We start from the raw sequence: 17,402 nt of genomic DNA, 5'->3' as shown, positions 1-17,402 counted from the left end.
CAATTTTTTGATGTATGCAATTAAATGAATGAAGTAAGTTTTAATTGTAATTTCTGTAAATTAAACATCAAACAATGTGTAGTTTCAGCACCTATTATTGTGAGGACATATAAGGGCCCGACTTTTGGTCCTGAGACAGTCAGTCCACGGCCGTGTTTCAGACAAGAAACCTCTGTTGGTTAGAACAACAATAATGCATCCGTGAAATAAGTGTAATGCAATTAGGCCTGTATTAAAACAATGATTGTCTGTTCCATACATACCTTATAATTCTACAATAACTGTGAACCATGTGTTTAGGCTTTTACTGCTTATACATGTTCAACAGTAAACTATTGTAGCAGTATGTGGATGTTAGCCTGAAACCTATTAATGAGGCTTATTGAAAGTTAAACAATAGTGCACTGGCCATATAACTGTGTATTATTGGGGGGTTGTGAACAGTGAAAGTAAAGAACTGTGAAATGCAAACATGCACCTGTTGACTATATCATTTAAAGTAGCCAGTGTTGATCTTCCAACCCCCATTTTTTTCAGCCAGTGTAGCAACACAGTAAGTCGACACCGAGGACAACAAACAAAGAAATAAAGCAGGTGAACATCACAAGCCGAGCATAAAAAATCCACTCCCCCCATCTTGTTCACTGTCTATCCCTTACATGCTCCACCCTCTCAACTCCTTTCATCTTGTTGTACAGCCATTAAGCCATCTGTCAAAAGAACTGCCTCACTCACTGCAATACCCTCTCCTTGCCTTTTGTACCCTTACTTAGCCTCTCCCCACCTCCATCATGCCAAACAACTACTTTCAGTAATTGATGATGAATGATCTGTTTCACCGTGGTCATGGGAGTGTATGTTTAGGTGTCTGTGATTGTGACTGTGTGTACTTTTACTAGGAAAAGAGCAAGAGCTCGAAAGCTAGTCTGACTATTATTTTCTGTTGTGTGTTTCTACGGCCCATACAGCAGTCCACTGTAGGGGGGTGGCTGCATTTCAGTTATTTTATATACTGTCCCATGCAGGAATTTTCATTATTGTTATAATGTTCTGATAAGTACGTGTAAAATGTCTTGCATCTTGTTCCATAACCCTTGAAACCTCTGTTCAGGAAGTTGCAGTTATTTCAAGATTTTGCTTGAATTTTGCAAGAAAAAGAATGGAAGTTCAAAAGGTAGTTATTATTTCATTTTTGTATATATTCCTATATACATTGTGCTCATCACAAAATTTCCATTATTTTAATATTTGTATTTTATTAGTCATTCCAATTTTTAGTAAATAACAGGTCAAAAAATGATGGGAGCCTTGAGCTTCATTTCGAAGTTGATATATCTCTTCCTTCTTATCAATGGAAAGGGGATAATTTGGAAAACTGAAAATTTTGGCCAGCTGACACTTCTGCTGCTTAAAAATTTAAACAGGAAAAATTGGTAAATTTCAGGAAGATCATGTTACACAGGAAACCGTAATTATGGCCTCAACACTAATTTTAATGAGTAATCCAACAACACCCAGGACTGACAAAACCTCACAATAAGGGATGTCATAGGATGAAATTCGAATATCAGAAAAATCATTAATACAGAGCAGGCAGTGACAGAATATATCTGGTAACAAATTAATGCTCAAGATTAATTATGCTCATGGTACTCAATTCATTGTTCACCATGACTACCAAGTCTTTCGCAACGGAGTCCTTGCATAAAAAGTTCTCGGTTTACTGGCCATGTCAAATTTGGATAAAATCTCAAGCTTTCAATGAATACCTCCATCATCTTCATCAGGGGTAAAACTGACTGTCGTGGAGTGGTGAGGCTTCTGTTTTTATAAGCAGTGGATGGCTTCTCATTGGCTGGATGACGTCACGGTGAAAACAGTGTGTACTGAGGTGGCGGCCTCTATATCCATAGATTTTGTTTGCGCACTTTATCCATCGTTGCTTCAGCGCCATCCATCACAAAAAGCAGAGAACTGCGAGGAATTTAAGAAGTCTCCCTCTGCGCTCTTTCTTTATCAATTTCGTGCTTCCATGCATTGCTGAGTGCATAACTGGAGACTGTGTTGAAATTATTTTCACAGAGTCTAATTTCAACTGCTTCCATGATGACAGAGTCCCAATAGTTTGAAGTGTAAGCAAGTAGTCTTGTTTCATCAAATAAAATCTTATGTTTATTTACCAAATTGTCCTCAGCCACTGCTGATTTTTCTAGATACCTGTATTTCAGGTGACGCTGATGTTCCCCACAGTGATCAGCAACAGTTCTTATAGACTGGCCCACATAATTTTTGCCACACTCACAAGGAATGCTGTAAACTCCCGGTACTCTCAGGCCAAGATTATCTTTCACGGGTCACAACATTTCCTTAATCTTCCTGGGTGGCCAGAAGACTGGACTGTTTCCCTGCTGGCTCAGGACTCTGCCGATCTTGCTGGTCATTGCACCGCAGAATGGTAGCCGCGCAATGAGTTGGTCCTCTTGATCTGTTTGAACAGCATCCTTCCTAGGTTTTTTTCACCAGAGTAGATCTGATATCACGATTGGATTATCCATTTTTTCTGAATACCGTTGCCAGATGGTTAATCTCGGAGCCAAGATGATCATTGTCCGAAATAGTCCTTGCTCTGTGTACCAAAGTATTCAGCATAGCTCTCTTCTTAGCTGGGTGGTGAAAACTTCGTGCATTTAGATTTAAGTCTGTATGCGTCAGTTTTCTGTACACAGAATGTCCGAGACATCCACCTGATTTTTGCTCCACCAGCACATCTAAGAAGGGTAACTTCCCATCCTTCTTCACCCCCACTGTAAATCATATGTTCTTATGTATACCATTCAAATGATCAACAAACTGCTGCAGTGCCTCATTGCCATTTGGCTAGATTGAAAATGTATCCTCAACATACCTGAAGAAGCAGGATGGACGTAAGGGAGCACTGTTCAATGCCCGTTCTTCAAAATCCTCCATGAAGAAGTTAGCTATGGCTGTTGACAGTGGCGAACCCATGGCTGTCCTGTCAGTCATTTCATATATTTTCCACCATACAAAAAATAGGTGGTCGTCAAAGTGTGTCGAAATTACTTCAGTATTTCAAGATTTTAGCAACAGCCAAGCCTCCTAAGTCAAATGTAAGCAGAGTGGAGAAATTGGCACTGAAATTGTTGGGGAAGGATGAAGAGTTAGTTGTACTACCAGCCAACAAAGGGAATGCCACAGTTATCCTCAATGCTACCGATTATCATAAGAAAGTGGCCCTATTATTGGAAGATGCCACATACCAGATTATTAAACGGGATCCCACAGCAGCACTTAGCAGGAAGACAGGGGAATTACTGAAGAACTCTGGCCTCCCAGAAGAACTAGTCAAGAATCTACAACCAAGAGCACCAAGGCCACCCAGGTTATATGGTCTACCCAAACTCCATAAGGATTGAGTCCCGTTAAGACCTATTGTTAGTGCTACTGGGTCTCCTAAATATCGGTTGGCAAAACACTTACCCAAATTATTAGCACCTATAGTCGGCCACTGTAGCCATCATATTAATAACTCAAAAATGTTTGTTGACATCGTAAAGCAGATGAGGATCGGCCTGAATGACATTATGATCAGCCTAGATATGGTCTCTTTGTTTACAAAGGTACCAGTTGAAGATATGTTAAAACTGTTGGCTGCTCATTTCTCTTCTGAAATACTGAAGTTATTTTGACACACTTTGACGACCACCTATTTTTTGTATGGTGGAAAATATATGAAATGACTGACAGAACAGCCATGGGTTTGCCACTGTCAACAGCCATAGCTAACTTCCTCATGGAGGATTTCGAAGAACAAGCGTTGAACAGTGCTCCCTTATGTCCATACTGCTTCTTCAGGTATGCTGATGATACATTTTTAATCTGGCCACATGGCAATGAGGCACTGCATCAGTTTCTTGATCATTTGAACGGTATACATCAGAACATAGGATTTACAGAGGAGGTGGAGGATGGGAAGTTACCCTTCTTAGATGTGCTGGTGGAGCGAAAATCAGATGGATGTCTCGGACATTCTGTGTACAGAAAACCGATGCATACAGATTTATATCTAAATGCACGTAGCTTTCACAACCCAGCTCAGAAGAGAGCTATGCTGAATACTTTGGTACACAGAGCAAGAACTATTTCGGACAAGGATCATCTCGGCTCCGAGATTAACCATCTGATGACGGTATTCAGAAAAAATGGATATTCCGATCTGATATCAGATCTACTCTGGCGGAAAAACCTAGGAAGGACGCTGTTCAAACAGATCAAGAGGACCAACTCATCGCGCAGCTACCATTCTGCGGTGCAACGACCAGCAAGATGGCAGAGTCCTGAGCCGGCAGGGAATCAGACTGGTCTTCTGGCCACCCAGGAAGATTAAGGAAATGTTGCGATCTGTGAAAGATAATCTTGGCCTGAGAGTACCAGGAATTTACAGCTTTCTATGCGAGTGTGGCAAAAATTACATGGGCCAGTCTATAAGAACTGTTGCCGATCGTTGTGTGGAACATCAGCATCACCTTAAATACAGGTATCTAGAAAAAGCAGTGGTGGCTGAGCACAGTTTGTTAAATAAACATAATTATTCGATGAAACAAGACTACTTGCTCATGCTTCAAACTATTGGGACTCTGTCATCAGGGAAGCAGCTTAAATTAGACTCTGTGAAAATAATTTCAACAGAGACTCCGGTTATGCACTCAGCAATGCATGGAAGCACGAAAAAAAAAAAAAAAAAAAAAAAAAAAGAGTGCAGAGGGAGACTTCTTAAATTCCTCGCAGTTCTCCACCTGTTGCAATGGATGGGCCTGGAAGCAACACTGGATAAAGCACGCAAACAAAATATATGGATATAGAGACCGCCACCTCGGTACACACCATTTTCACCGTGACATCATGCAGCCAATGAGAAGCCGTCCACGGCTTATGAAAGCGGAAGCCTCACTGGACCACGACAGTCAGTTTTACCCCTGAAGAAGATGACGGAGGTAGTCATCAAAAGCTTGGGATTTTATCCAAATTTGATGCGGCAAGTAAACCGAGAACTTTTTATGCATTGTTCACCATGGCTACTATATATCTGGTTTCTTGCCCCCTTCCCCTATATTAATTTCATCTTCTTCTTTTCTTGTTCCAGATGTTTTACATCATTAGACCAAAATGAGGAATTAACTAAACAAACACTGTTTTTGCCTTAATCACAAATTTTACTATTAATGTTACCGCATGTCCTAGTTTTCCAAGTTATAAGCCCATTTTCAAGTACATTACTGATTCCCAAAGATTTATTTATTTTAATTAATTAATTTATTTTAATCCAACATCCACCCTTTTTTTCCAGTCTCCGGATAGGTCGGAGCCTTACTTACTGGAGTTACATATTATTACCTGGCATTATTATGATAATGCACAGATAAACATGATGACAAGGCAAAGATAATTATCTCAACTTCTTAAGGTATCGATCCATAGCTTAATGTAAAATTACATCAATGACTATTTTTTAACATATTACACATGTAATTACACTATTCAGCAATTACACTAACATGACAAGACTTAAAGTTATGCATCAGCCAAGAACTTTTTATCTACTGATGGACTGAGGTCCAAAGTTTTGCTTCTATCCTGGGGGTGTGATCTCATCTAAAAGAGGTGAATAATTGTATTGGGTCTGATCATTTCATAATAGATGTGGAGATTTACACATCTGTCTTTTAATTTCTAAAATTTCTAATTGGTTGAGTTTAGTCTCCTATTCTTCTATGTGTATGACTTGTACATCTATGAGATGTGACCGTAAAGTTTTAAAAAGGGGCTTGTAATTGTACAATGATGGTACTTACATGCTACTGTGATGCATCTCCTTCAAAATAGTCCCCTTCTGACTGAACACACCGACTCCAATGGTGTTTCCAGTTTTGGAAACATTCCTGTTTTCTTTCTTAAGTGTGTTAAGGACACCCCATATTTGTCTGGATGTCTTCAATCGAGTCAAATCGCTTCCCTTTCAGTGAAAATTTCAGTTTAGGAAACAGGTAGAAGTCCACACAGGGCCAAATCAGGGGAATATGGTGGTTGTGGAAGCACAGGAATTTTGAATTTGGTCAAAAATTCAACAATGGAGAAGGCACAATGAGCCGTAGCATTGTCATGGTGTAGCACCCAACATATGTCTTTCCACAATGCAGACATTTTCTTCCGCACCTTTTTGCGCAAACACTCAAGGACACATTTTTTGTATTCCTGGTTAATTATCTGTCTTCCAGGGGTAAATTCATGATGCACAATACCGGTAGAATTGAAAAAAAAAATCGCCAACATTGTCTTTGCCTTCGACCGACTTTGCTGTGCTTTTTTTGGTTGTGGTGAACCTGGTGTCTTCCATTGTGAAGACTGCACTTTGGTTTCAGGATCATATCCATATACCCATGATTCATCACCTGTAATTACCCTATTAAACAAATCTGGGTCATTCTTAGTCTGATTAATCAGTTTCGGCACAGTTCAAGTCGGTATTGTCTCTGGTCACTTGCTAACACGTTTTGAATGAATTTTGCGGACACTTGACGCATGTTCAGATCTTCACTTAAAATTAACTGAACTGCATAGAAACTTAAATTAGGTTCATCAGCCATCTCCCTAAATGTAAATCTACGATCAGAGCACACTAGGTCGCGAACTTTCACAACATTTTCATTCGTTTTTGAGGTGGAAGGATGACCTTCCCATCTGTCCAATGTAGCATGACTTACACTCACAGCATGTCATTTTATAAATAGCACTTTTCGTGATGGCTGGTTGTTTGTCTTTTGCATTGAACAAGCAACTACATATTGTCTGAGGGACATAGAATTAAATGGGGAATGTTTAACACCTATGCCCATATTTATATATTTAGGAAATATGGGGAAGGAGAGGGATTATAGTTCTCCATAAAAATAAACCATTTTTGATGTCACAATACAACATCCTGTATGGTCAAACACCTAAAAATATTCATTGCACTGTACACGCTGCATTTGTAGCAATGCATCACAATTCTTCTCTCAGTTACACTCTTTTGGAAGCAGTTAGTGATAAAAGCCTATTAAAGTTATCGAATACTTCATGTAACAAATATTTCATATACAATGAAAATGTGTAGTCACAAACATGTGGAATGCTACAAAAATGTATTCCTGCACATTTCTACATCTACATCTACATATTCTGCAAGCCACTACATGGTGCTTGGCAGAAGATACCCTGTACCACTACTAGTCATTTCCTTTCCTATTCCATTCGCAAAGTGCAGGAAAAATGACTGTTTGAATATCTCCAGAAGAGCCTTAATCTCTCTAATCTTATCTTCATGGTTCTTACATGAAATGTACATTTGGGCAGTAGAATCATTCTGCAGTCAGCCTTAAATGCCAGTTCTCTAAATTTTCTCAGTAGTGTTCCTTGAAAAGAACATCGCCTTCCCTCCAGTGCTTCCCATTTGAGATCCTGAGGCATCTCCACAATACTTGCATGTTGTTCAAACCTACTGATAACAAATCTAGCAGCCCACCTCTGACTTGCTGCAGTGTCTTCCTTTAATACAGCCTGGTGTGTGGGCCCCAAACACTCAAACAATGCACAATAATGGGTTACAGCTAATGTCCTCTATGCAATCTCTTTTACAGATGAACTATACTTTCCTAAAATTCTCCCGATAAACCAAAGTCTACCATTTGTCGTCCCTACTACAGTCATTACATACTGATACAGATGTGAGATGACACATCAGCAGTTGCCAAATAGATGACACATATGCATGTCACAAGTAAAAATACATAATCCATCTGGTAATGATGGCATGGCCATTGGGATGTGTAGTGATGTTTAAAATACACTGCGCAGTCAAACTAAGATGACCACCTGTCAAATGACTGAATAACAATCTTTTGCAGTGTGGACCTCTGTGAGATGGGCATGAGGGCAGCCAATGAGGTTCTGGAAGGTACCATTAGGAATGTGGACCTAAGCTGCACTAGATTTCTTGATTGAATATCCATGGCATGAACAGCCTGATTGAGGCAGTCCAACAGATTCTCAATTGGGTATAAATGAGATGAGTTTGCTGGGCGGGGGGGGAGTATGGTAAACTCCTCTTGGTGCTCTTCAAACATGCATGTACACTGCAAGCTGTGTGACACATTACATGGTCCTGCTGGTAGACAAAATAAACTGCATATAGGGGTGGACATGGTCCCCAAGGATAGATGCATACTTTTGTTGATCCACTGTGCCTTCCAGAATGACAGGATCACCCAGAGAATGCCCTCTGGCCTGAACCCTTCTGAAAATTGTTGCAGGGTTTTTGCTTTCAGATATTTAATGTGTACATGCTATGGTCATCTGTCCATAAAACCTTGATTCATCTGTAAAGGCCACCTTCACCACCCATTGGATGTCCATTTGTGTATTGGCCTGTGAATTCCATCCTTTGTTGCTGATGGGCAGCAGTCAGCATGGGTGCATGAACCAGTCACCTGCTTCACAGGTGCATATGCACCATCATTTGTTGAGCAGTTGTTGAGGGGAGACTGTTGGTAACCCCTTGGTTCATTTGAATGTTAGTTGTCCAGCAGTTTCACACCTATTTGCCCCTACACATCTCCACATTCATCTTCAACCTGTCGTCTAAGGCCTGTGGTGCACCAGGATACCTCGTTGCCAGTTTTGGATTGTGCTATTTTGCCACACACAGTATACTGTAACCACAACAGCATGTGAACAGCTTACAAACTTAGCCATTCAGAAATGCTTTGATTGGCTCAAAAGCCAATGATGCCGTCCTTTTCAATGTCAGATAAATCACTCCATTTCCACATTACGACGACTGAATTTTTTTCTGCACACCCTGACATACCCTCCACTGCTAATGCTGCCACCTCTTGTTTGAGAGTGTTTGTTGCAGACTGAGGTCAAACATAGGCTGTGGTCACATTAATGGGATTGGATTGTGTTACATTCACCAGAAAAGTAATTGGAGTTGGCTGACCATTGGGAAGTGTTGTTTTGATCATTGTAATTTGACGAGGAAATATGTACTTTCACTATGAAAGGAAATATGAAGAGAGCCTTTCCAATTGCTGAGGAAAAAAACATTGTCAAATTGCATTGAAAGTACATCTTTTATTCCAAAAACATATAACGTACATAGAAAAGTTTTCATTGTTTCATTTTTTACAAGTGACTGTATAATAGATTTTAACTGGATAAAACACATGGGTCACAGGAATACTGTATAGTTTTATGTGGAGTACTAAGATTTGGACACCCTGTTGGTCCTCAATTTGTAGTACATCAGACCTGGACTTTTGTTACACATTAGTTTTAAGAACATGAGCAAGAAAATTTGTAGAAAACTGTGATCTTTAGACTGGTAAATATCAATTTGCCTCAATTTTGAATGATACATTAATAAAATTATTTGCCTCCTCAGTATCACAATATTTACATGAAAATGATTGGCTTTTACAGGATGAGAATTTCCATGTGGCACAATTTATTACATAGTAATATTTGAAAGATTTCTTTGGCAGTAATAAGCAAGCACATCACTCTTCGGACAGTAAATTATATATATAAAAAAATCATTTTACATTTGTTAGTATGTGAGCTGACTTATAAATACTTGATAGTATGATGTATTGGCTAGTGGAGCTATTTTGTATTTATGCTGCAGGGTGAAGAATTTAACATTTGCTTTTTATTTTGTCAACAGAAGCTGCCCCTCATCACTTTTTACACCTGTTTACAATTTTTATAGGCACATCAGCTTAATATTTTAACTCTTTGAGAACTTATTCACAATGACTCTTATGATGGTATGGAAAAAGTGACCAATAGTCATAAACTTAATAAAATTAGCATGCTGTTGATATACAGTTTATTATCCAGACTGTCTGTTTCTAATATTTTGTAGTGTGAAAATAAAACAACCAGAGTGTACAAAAAATACTTTTTGGCTTAGGTAAAGTATGACTTGATGATGATAGTGCCTTAATGTGGGCAGGCTAGTAAGAGACCCCTGTACTGTCTTCCAAATGCAAGGTTTTGTGGTCTCCTGTCTGTCTTTCTGTTGGTAATTTAGACGTGAAGTCCTCCTCCCCCTATTTCTCCTGTCAACATACCTCTCACTCTCTCTCTCTCTCTCTCTCTCTCTCTCTCTCTCTCACTCACACACACACACATACAATACCATTTTTGCATATATATTCTAGGGCAATAGTTGTGATCAAGAAGGTGAAGAAGCGAATTTATGTTCTACCATACACCCAGGAAAATTTGAAACAAACATGTCATACCAAATTTTGAACAGATGATCCAGTATAAGTCTCAAATAACCACAAAGATATTGAGCACCATTTGTTACAAATATATATATAAATACGGCTTTATTTTTTTGGTGGTGGGGTTGCATGTTTAAGGTGAGGGGAATCTACAACGCATATTCTGGAAAGATTCAAACCTTTACTACAACCCTTATGACACCCATGATTAAAATTTTGAATAAAAGTCTGTTGTAATTTTCTGCAATAAAGAATTTGAACTGTAGAGTCAGTAGCATACCTTCACATTTTCAAATATGTACTATACATAGCGAGTCAGTCTTTTAAAAAGTCATGTTTTTTTTTTTTTTTGGTGGGGGGGATTGGGAGTGGGGGAGGAGATTCAGGTATAAACCTAGTAATTCCATACAGTTCAGTTACAAACTGTCATTCTCTCTGAGAGAACAATCTGCGGGTTTGCTGTGAGCTGCTAACCACAACAAAAATATATAATGCTACATAATGTAAAAAGGGTTTTGAACTCAAACCATGCCACACGCTTACTGAGCCAAAGACAGTTCAGTTCTCACATAAATCTTATACATTTCCATGTGTAAATATAAAATTGCACCAGTTAACATTACAAGAGTATAAAATTATATCAGTCATTAACCAGAAATATTTTCTAACAATAATACTGGATAACAAGTACCCAAATCTTTCAAAACATGAAAATATATTACATGTCATGGTGTTCATATGCATATGTACAACACAGAATATAAAATGTTCTCTCATTTCCATTCGCTGTTATACAGCAATCGAGTAATCAGACTGGTTGTGATGAGTGGTTGTTGCACTACCACTGGGACGAGACCACAGGGAAGACCGCAGGCCCAGTTTGAGTTTCTTCAGTGTGTCAATATCGCACTCTGCTTCACTGAGTTCAGGCCGGTCCGGAGTCTCCCTCTCCCTCGGATCCCTCACAGTAAAAGATGCCTCAGCAACTGATAGTGGCGGCAGCAGCGTCCTGAGCGATGCTTTGCTGGGGGCAAGCCATCTGCAATTGCTGCCACTTGTCAACACTTATAAAAACAGGGTGCACTATGTTCATGTGTCAGTACTGACTACCTTCTGCACTCTGAACAACTGTTGCAGAAAGAGTTTCACTACAGAAAATTTTAAATTCCAACACAAATTAAAGAAGAATGGTACTGATATAAGTAGTCATTTTCTATCTTTTTACAAGCACAACTCAGTTTTCAAATGAATTTCTAAAAAGTGTCAAAATTCTATTACTATTCTACAAATAGTGCATTGCACATGCAGAAATTGTCAAGCAGGCAAAAAGTATTATTCCAAGGACTGATGTATATTTTTTAACTGAAACTTTTTATGTTCATTGCTGGATTACCAAATGCAAAGAATAAATAATGTGAAACATTCTGTAAGCGATGACAGGGTACTGACATTTTTACATTATAGCTGTAGCCCTCCCATTATCCTTCACTGCAACATTCACTGGTGAAATGAGTGAAATGAACTTTATGAAGGAAACAAGTATCTGTCAAGTGAAATGGCAGGTTATTTTTGCTGTATTTCATGTACATTCATTTTTTTGGCTTCTATCCTAAACATAAAATTCAATATTCTGTAGTAATGTCAGTTTTCATTATCCATTATCCACCAACATTTTACTTCACCACTTTCTTTGACTCTTATATCTAAGTTTGAGGCCTGGACTGGGATACAGTTTTGACTGACATGAAGGTTCATCATTGCAGTATATTTTCTTCAGTTCGCTAAACTTTATTTAGTACTTTATCAGATTCAAGTTCATTAAGCTTGATTAAAATGACTACATGAAATGAATCTGCACAATGATTTGTTGAAATTTTCTTTAAAAACCCAGTATGTTGCACATAAAGTATATTATTGCTGGGAAATATCCATCCTGTCTGTGAACAACAAGAACTTGTATGCCTTAGAGAAACTGCAACTACTGAATAATCTGGAACAATTCCTGTTTAAAAATAAATTTCCACAGTACTTGTGAAACATTGTATTAAGTTTTTGATGCTCTAATGTACCTATCCAATGGAGTTCCACTGTCTTCGAGATCAGTAGTGTGAGCTGACTTTCACTGCTGTGAAGTATTTACTAGATTATCTGCATGCCAGTAAGAAAGGTGAAAAAAGAAAGAGTGAATTTCAAAAAAATGTGTATAATAGTGTAGAAGAAAATTAAAAAGAATGATATTGTGTCCCTGGGTAAAGAATGTATAACAGTACAGAAACCATTTTCTTAATTCAGTTTTGCGAAGGGTCTGTTGCGTGTATCTGTAATGTGAAAGGTAAGCAAGCTATTCCAATTGTTGGTGTCCTAAGTTGTACTGGTTAATGAACTGTTTACAGAAAGAAGAATAATTAAATTAGGTTAGGATAAAATGTCAGGCATACTTTTTAATTATTGACTACCATACAGTTATGATCTTTGTTTGTAGTAATAAAATATTTGACAAATTCTACAACATGACATGGATCTATCAAGAAAAAAATGTGTAATGTACCCAAACAATTACTGTGTGGAAAAATTAGCTGATTACTAAGCAGTTTTACAGTAACATTTGATGGAATAACTTCACAGTCCTTCTACTGAAAGAAAATTATCAAAAATTTTGGGCCAGAATCAAAGTGAAATCTATTAATCTAAAATGTACTAGACAGCCTTGGTCTACTTTTGAAGATCCTTCAAGTACCAAAAATAGTCAGCTAAATTCTTTTCTCATAGTCATCTATCATTTTGAGGATATATTTCATACAATGTTATTTGCAAACATTCTTTTCAACCATTCTTCCAGTTTTCTAAGGTAGTTTACCAGACCAAGTTTCCTGATGTAAACTCGTATTATGAAAGCCAGTTACATTTGCTGACCATCACCTTGCTAGTAACAGCTGCATTATTTTGTAAAATTTTGCTTTGTTCTTCAGTTTCATATAAATGCAATACAAAAAATAAAAATGTTAAGTGCCCACTGAAACAATTTTTTTGTTTGTTGTAAGGAAGGCAATAAGAGGCATTATATTACAAAATAAAGAATGCTAATTGCAGTGGTAACAAGTGCCTTCTTTGCTTTTTACTTTCTTAAAAAAAAAAAAAAAAAAAAAAAAAAAAAGTCTTTGCACACTAGTTCAAAAAGATGCCTACCTCGCTCTCCCTCTCCTTGGCAGTGATTTTTGTTCTGACATGGGAGATATATCAGAAGATGTACTAGAATGTGCACCATGGTATATGAAATCTGCAAAGAAAAAGAAACAGTTCCATAACTAAATAATGAAGTTAATTATTTCTTAGTTATCCTGGTGTTCAAAAGATCATGTTTATAATATGAAGTGGTACATGCATGGAGGCATAACAAGGGAATATGGCACAACAGATTTACACTGTACGTTGCTTTGAAGCCAAGCCACCATGTCAGATGATTCAGAACATTAGCAGACTACAGTCATAGCTGCTTCTTTTTCTAATTTTTTGTTGTGTGCAGGTAACAACTGTTTTGAATAGTAAATTTTACAGTGTTTTGTGAATAACACAGTGTCAGGAAGGCATTTTCAGACTTTTTTCTGGTTTTAAATGTACATTTGGTCCAGCAATACTATGTATTTGGCCTCGTTATTGTAAGTTTTTTTTTTAATACATGTTTTAAATGATCAAGAAGAGAAGTACATGATCTGAAAATGCTGCTTTCATAATCCACTATTTTCCCCTAATATGGACTGATGAAACTAACGTTTGGCCTGTGTCCTCTTCCCGAAAATTCTGAAAACATATTTTCATTATGTCTGATGAGTTTCCAGTTTTTCATCCAAAAACATTTGAGTCAAGAACTTTTCTGAGATGGGCTGATAGAAAATCTACAGTCAAAGAACAGAAGTAAAACCACTACAGTAAAAGTAAACAGCAAAAATAAAATAAAATATTGCTTGAATGTTATCTCATTACACTTTAGACCATAATCAGAACTATTATTATATCCATAAATGAGGCTAGCTGATATTTTGATCAAAACACTTCCATGTTTCTGAACAATCAAAGCACGTTTGGGGCAACCGACATGGCGGATGTGGGCTTCAAGTTTGTGATGTCATAACCCCCCCCCCCCCCCCCCCATTTTACGTCCATTACAACTGGTTTACAAACACAAAGTTCTAAATTACATGTATACCTAGTAGTTGACCACATGTTTGATAATGAATGCCATATATAATTCTTGCTGCACATTTTTATGCAATGAATACCATACATTTAATTGTGTAATTGCCCCAGAATATTATTCCATATGATATTAATGGCTGAAAGCTTTCAATATTTGATAAATTTCTGACATTTTAATCAACACATTCAGAAATCAAAAATGAGTAACAACTGTTGATCATAAATTTAGGGAAGAATATGAACAGACAGCCAAAAGTGCCAGCAGCACCACTCAAGCAGTATAAATTAAAGATAAAAACTACTAAAAATAACCATTAGTAATAGAAGAGTGATCAGCAATTCAGTGCAAATCTGATGTTGAGGGGATCCTAAAATGGACAAGTAGAAATCTTTTACCACACTTTTTACCATAAGAAAAGAGGCCTTTGAGATTACATGAAACAGTGTATCAAAGTGACAGAGTAGTGATTAAACTGTGGCAGCACAATGTGGGGCATACATGGCATGCCAGTATGAGGCTTCTCTATATATCTGCAATGTTACGTCAGGCAGGAGTCTTGGGTGCATTGGTTCCAACCAGTTGTTGATGCTTTTGACACACTGGATTCAAGCCATTGGGAAGCAGGATGGCATAGTGAACACATCTAAATGACATTATGTGTGATCAAGGTGGACTGGGAGTTGAATGTCATCATATCATGCAGTATGATTTCACTTTTACAAGGAAAATTCAGGAGAGAGGACACATTCAACAGCAGGAGTCTTGCCTCAAAGTGCCAGAAGACATCCAACCAGCATGGTACCTGCCCTGATTAGAGACCTTATAGAAGCCTCTGTGTTAACATTTTCCATCAGGCTATGTATTATTAGCCACAAGCAGTTGCTCTGTTTAATTCAGAGCCCTTCATTTCCATTCCTCTCACACAAGGACATCGTGTGGCTAAATGAACAAGATATCACTCCCACTGTGAATGGACACAGAACAGTGAGGTATGGTTTGGCCTGGAGAGCGATACCATCTGCTCACCTGATTTATCTCTGGGCTATGTGACAACATTATCTACTGCATATTGTGGAAAGCGACAAATATGTTGCTTCAGTGTTTGTGTCTGGGCTGGCCTCATTTTAGATGCAGGCACAGTACTGCTTGTGATTCCTTGGGGCACATGATGGCTGTAGTACGCAGGGTGATTCACGAAGATATGAAAATATTTTAATATGTTAGTCTACAAGCAAAACTAAAGAAAAAAGTTCATAGTTTAGTTATGGATTTATGGATAATAAAAGATATTGCCTGAAATTTAGCAACTTCGCTAATATGCAGCCATTGCAAAACAGTATGAGGTTAAAGTAAAGCACTATTTCCATCTATTTTGTCATTATTAATCTGGTGAACCTAATAAAACATGTCCCAGATGTGTGTATCTGCAGTAGTTTTCCAGAATGTTCAGAGAAGCAAAGAAGTAATTTCATAAAATTTTTAATTTACTAACTACTTGGCCCAATTTGTTTTTTAAATTTCAGACAATTGCACAAAGTTTTCAACAGAAGTTGTGGAGAATTTAATTTTGGAAAAATGATGGTAATAACGTTAACTGAAACTATATGACTGTGTCAGATAATCTGCTTTTATTAATACCATAGCACACAAGAATTCATGGTAAGGATACAGATTATTGTACTTCAGTGTACGCCATAAATTAGATTGTGAAATGCCTAATTGTTGAGAGATATGTTGTGTACTGATACCCGAGCTACGTTGAACAGCATCCATAATATCATCACCATCTTCATGTATCAAGCACTCATACTGATTATGAATGCTAGGTAGAGAACCTGTCTCCTGAAAGATTCTAAATACTCCATTAATGGTTCGTGCAATCGGAATCCTCAGAGTTGGAAAATGTACATGATATTCATTAACTGCAACTGTGGCATTACCATCACATTTGCCATACATAAACATCATATCAGCATATTCCTCTGTCTTAAATTTGAAAGGCATCCCCATTTCATAAATAATCTACAAACTACAACAGTTACTATGTGGTTTCACTTAAATACACTGTTGTTATTATGTCTTTCACTGAACAATACAGAAAACTAGCATTCTTAATGGAAAGTAAACAAATTTACTTGTATAATCATCTTTGCTTCTCTGGATGTTCTGAAAAACTACTGCAGATATATATCTGGGACATGTTTCATTAAACCAAAAATGGAAAATCCAGGATGGAATTAACAATGAGTTGTGTGTGTCTATTGTTGACAAAGGCCTTAATGGGCGAAAGTTATAATTGTGAGAGTCTTTTTGTTGTGCCTATCTGCGACTCAGTATCCTCGCTATAGCTATAGTGAGTAGCAACTTTCCTTCTCATAATATTGTTACATGTCTTATTAGAGTCACCAGATCAACAAAAACAAAATAAATAGAAATTGTGCTTTACTTCAACCTCGTACAGTTTTGCGGTGGCTTCATATTAGTGAAGTTTCAAAATTCCAGGCAAAATTTTTTACTAGCTGTAACTCCGTAACTAAAAATTTGCGGACCTATGTTTATATGAACTTTTTTCTTTAGGTTTACTTGTAGAATAACATATTAAAATATTTGCATATCTTTGTGAATCACCCTTATAAGGTATGCCATGTGGTGCATATGGACTTAGTTTTTCCATACGATGGATGGTAATGCCTGATCAGAAAGGGATTGACCTGGTGAAGAGTACTGCCAGTATAAAGACACCACAGACCTGAAGTGACCAGCTAGCTACCTGGATTTAAACCTAATTGAACAAACTTGGGATTCTCTAGACAGGTGGGTTGCAGTCCTAGCCTTGCCACCATTGGCCATTCTTACCT

At 37.6% G+C, this 17,402-nt stretch overlaps 1 protein-coding gene across 1 annotated transcript in view; it reads right to left on the bottom strand.

Moving 5' to 3' along the window:
* Positions 1–10,716: 10,716 nt before the first annotated feature.
* The window catches only part of LOC126481760 (Down syndrome cell adhesion molecule-like protein Dscam2), a 723,682-nt gene continuing 716,996 nt past the window's right edge, over positions 10,717–17,402 (bottom strand). The window contains exons 28-29 of the mRNA XM_050105715.1: positions 13,536–13,626; positions 10,717–11,388 (exon numbers count right to left, since the gene is read on the bottom strand). Coding sequence (XP_049961672.1) covers positions 11,139–11,388; positions 13,536–13,626 — 341 coding nt within the window. The 3' untranslated portion in view covers positions 10,717–11,138. The remainder of the gene's footprint in view (positions 11,389–13,535; positions 13,627–17,402) is intronic.

This window comes from Schistocerca serialis, chromosome 5, assembly GCF_023864345.2.
Source record: "Schistocerca serialis cubense isolate TAMUIC-IGC-003099 chromosome 5, iqSchSeri2.2, whole genome shotgun sequence".
NCBI classification, from domain to species: domain Eukaryota; kingdom Metazoa; phylum Arthropoda; class Insecta; order Orthoptera; family Acrididae; genus Schistocerca; species Schistocerca serialis.
The sequence above is the reverse complement of the archived record's forward strand: the minus strand, read 5'-3'. Positions and strand labels throughout refer to the sequence as shown.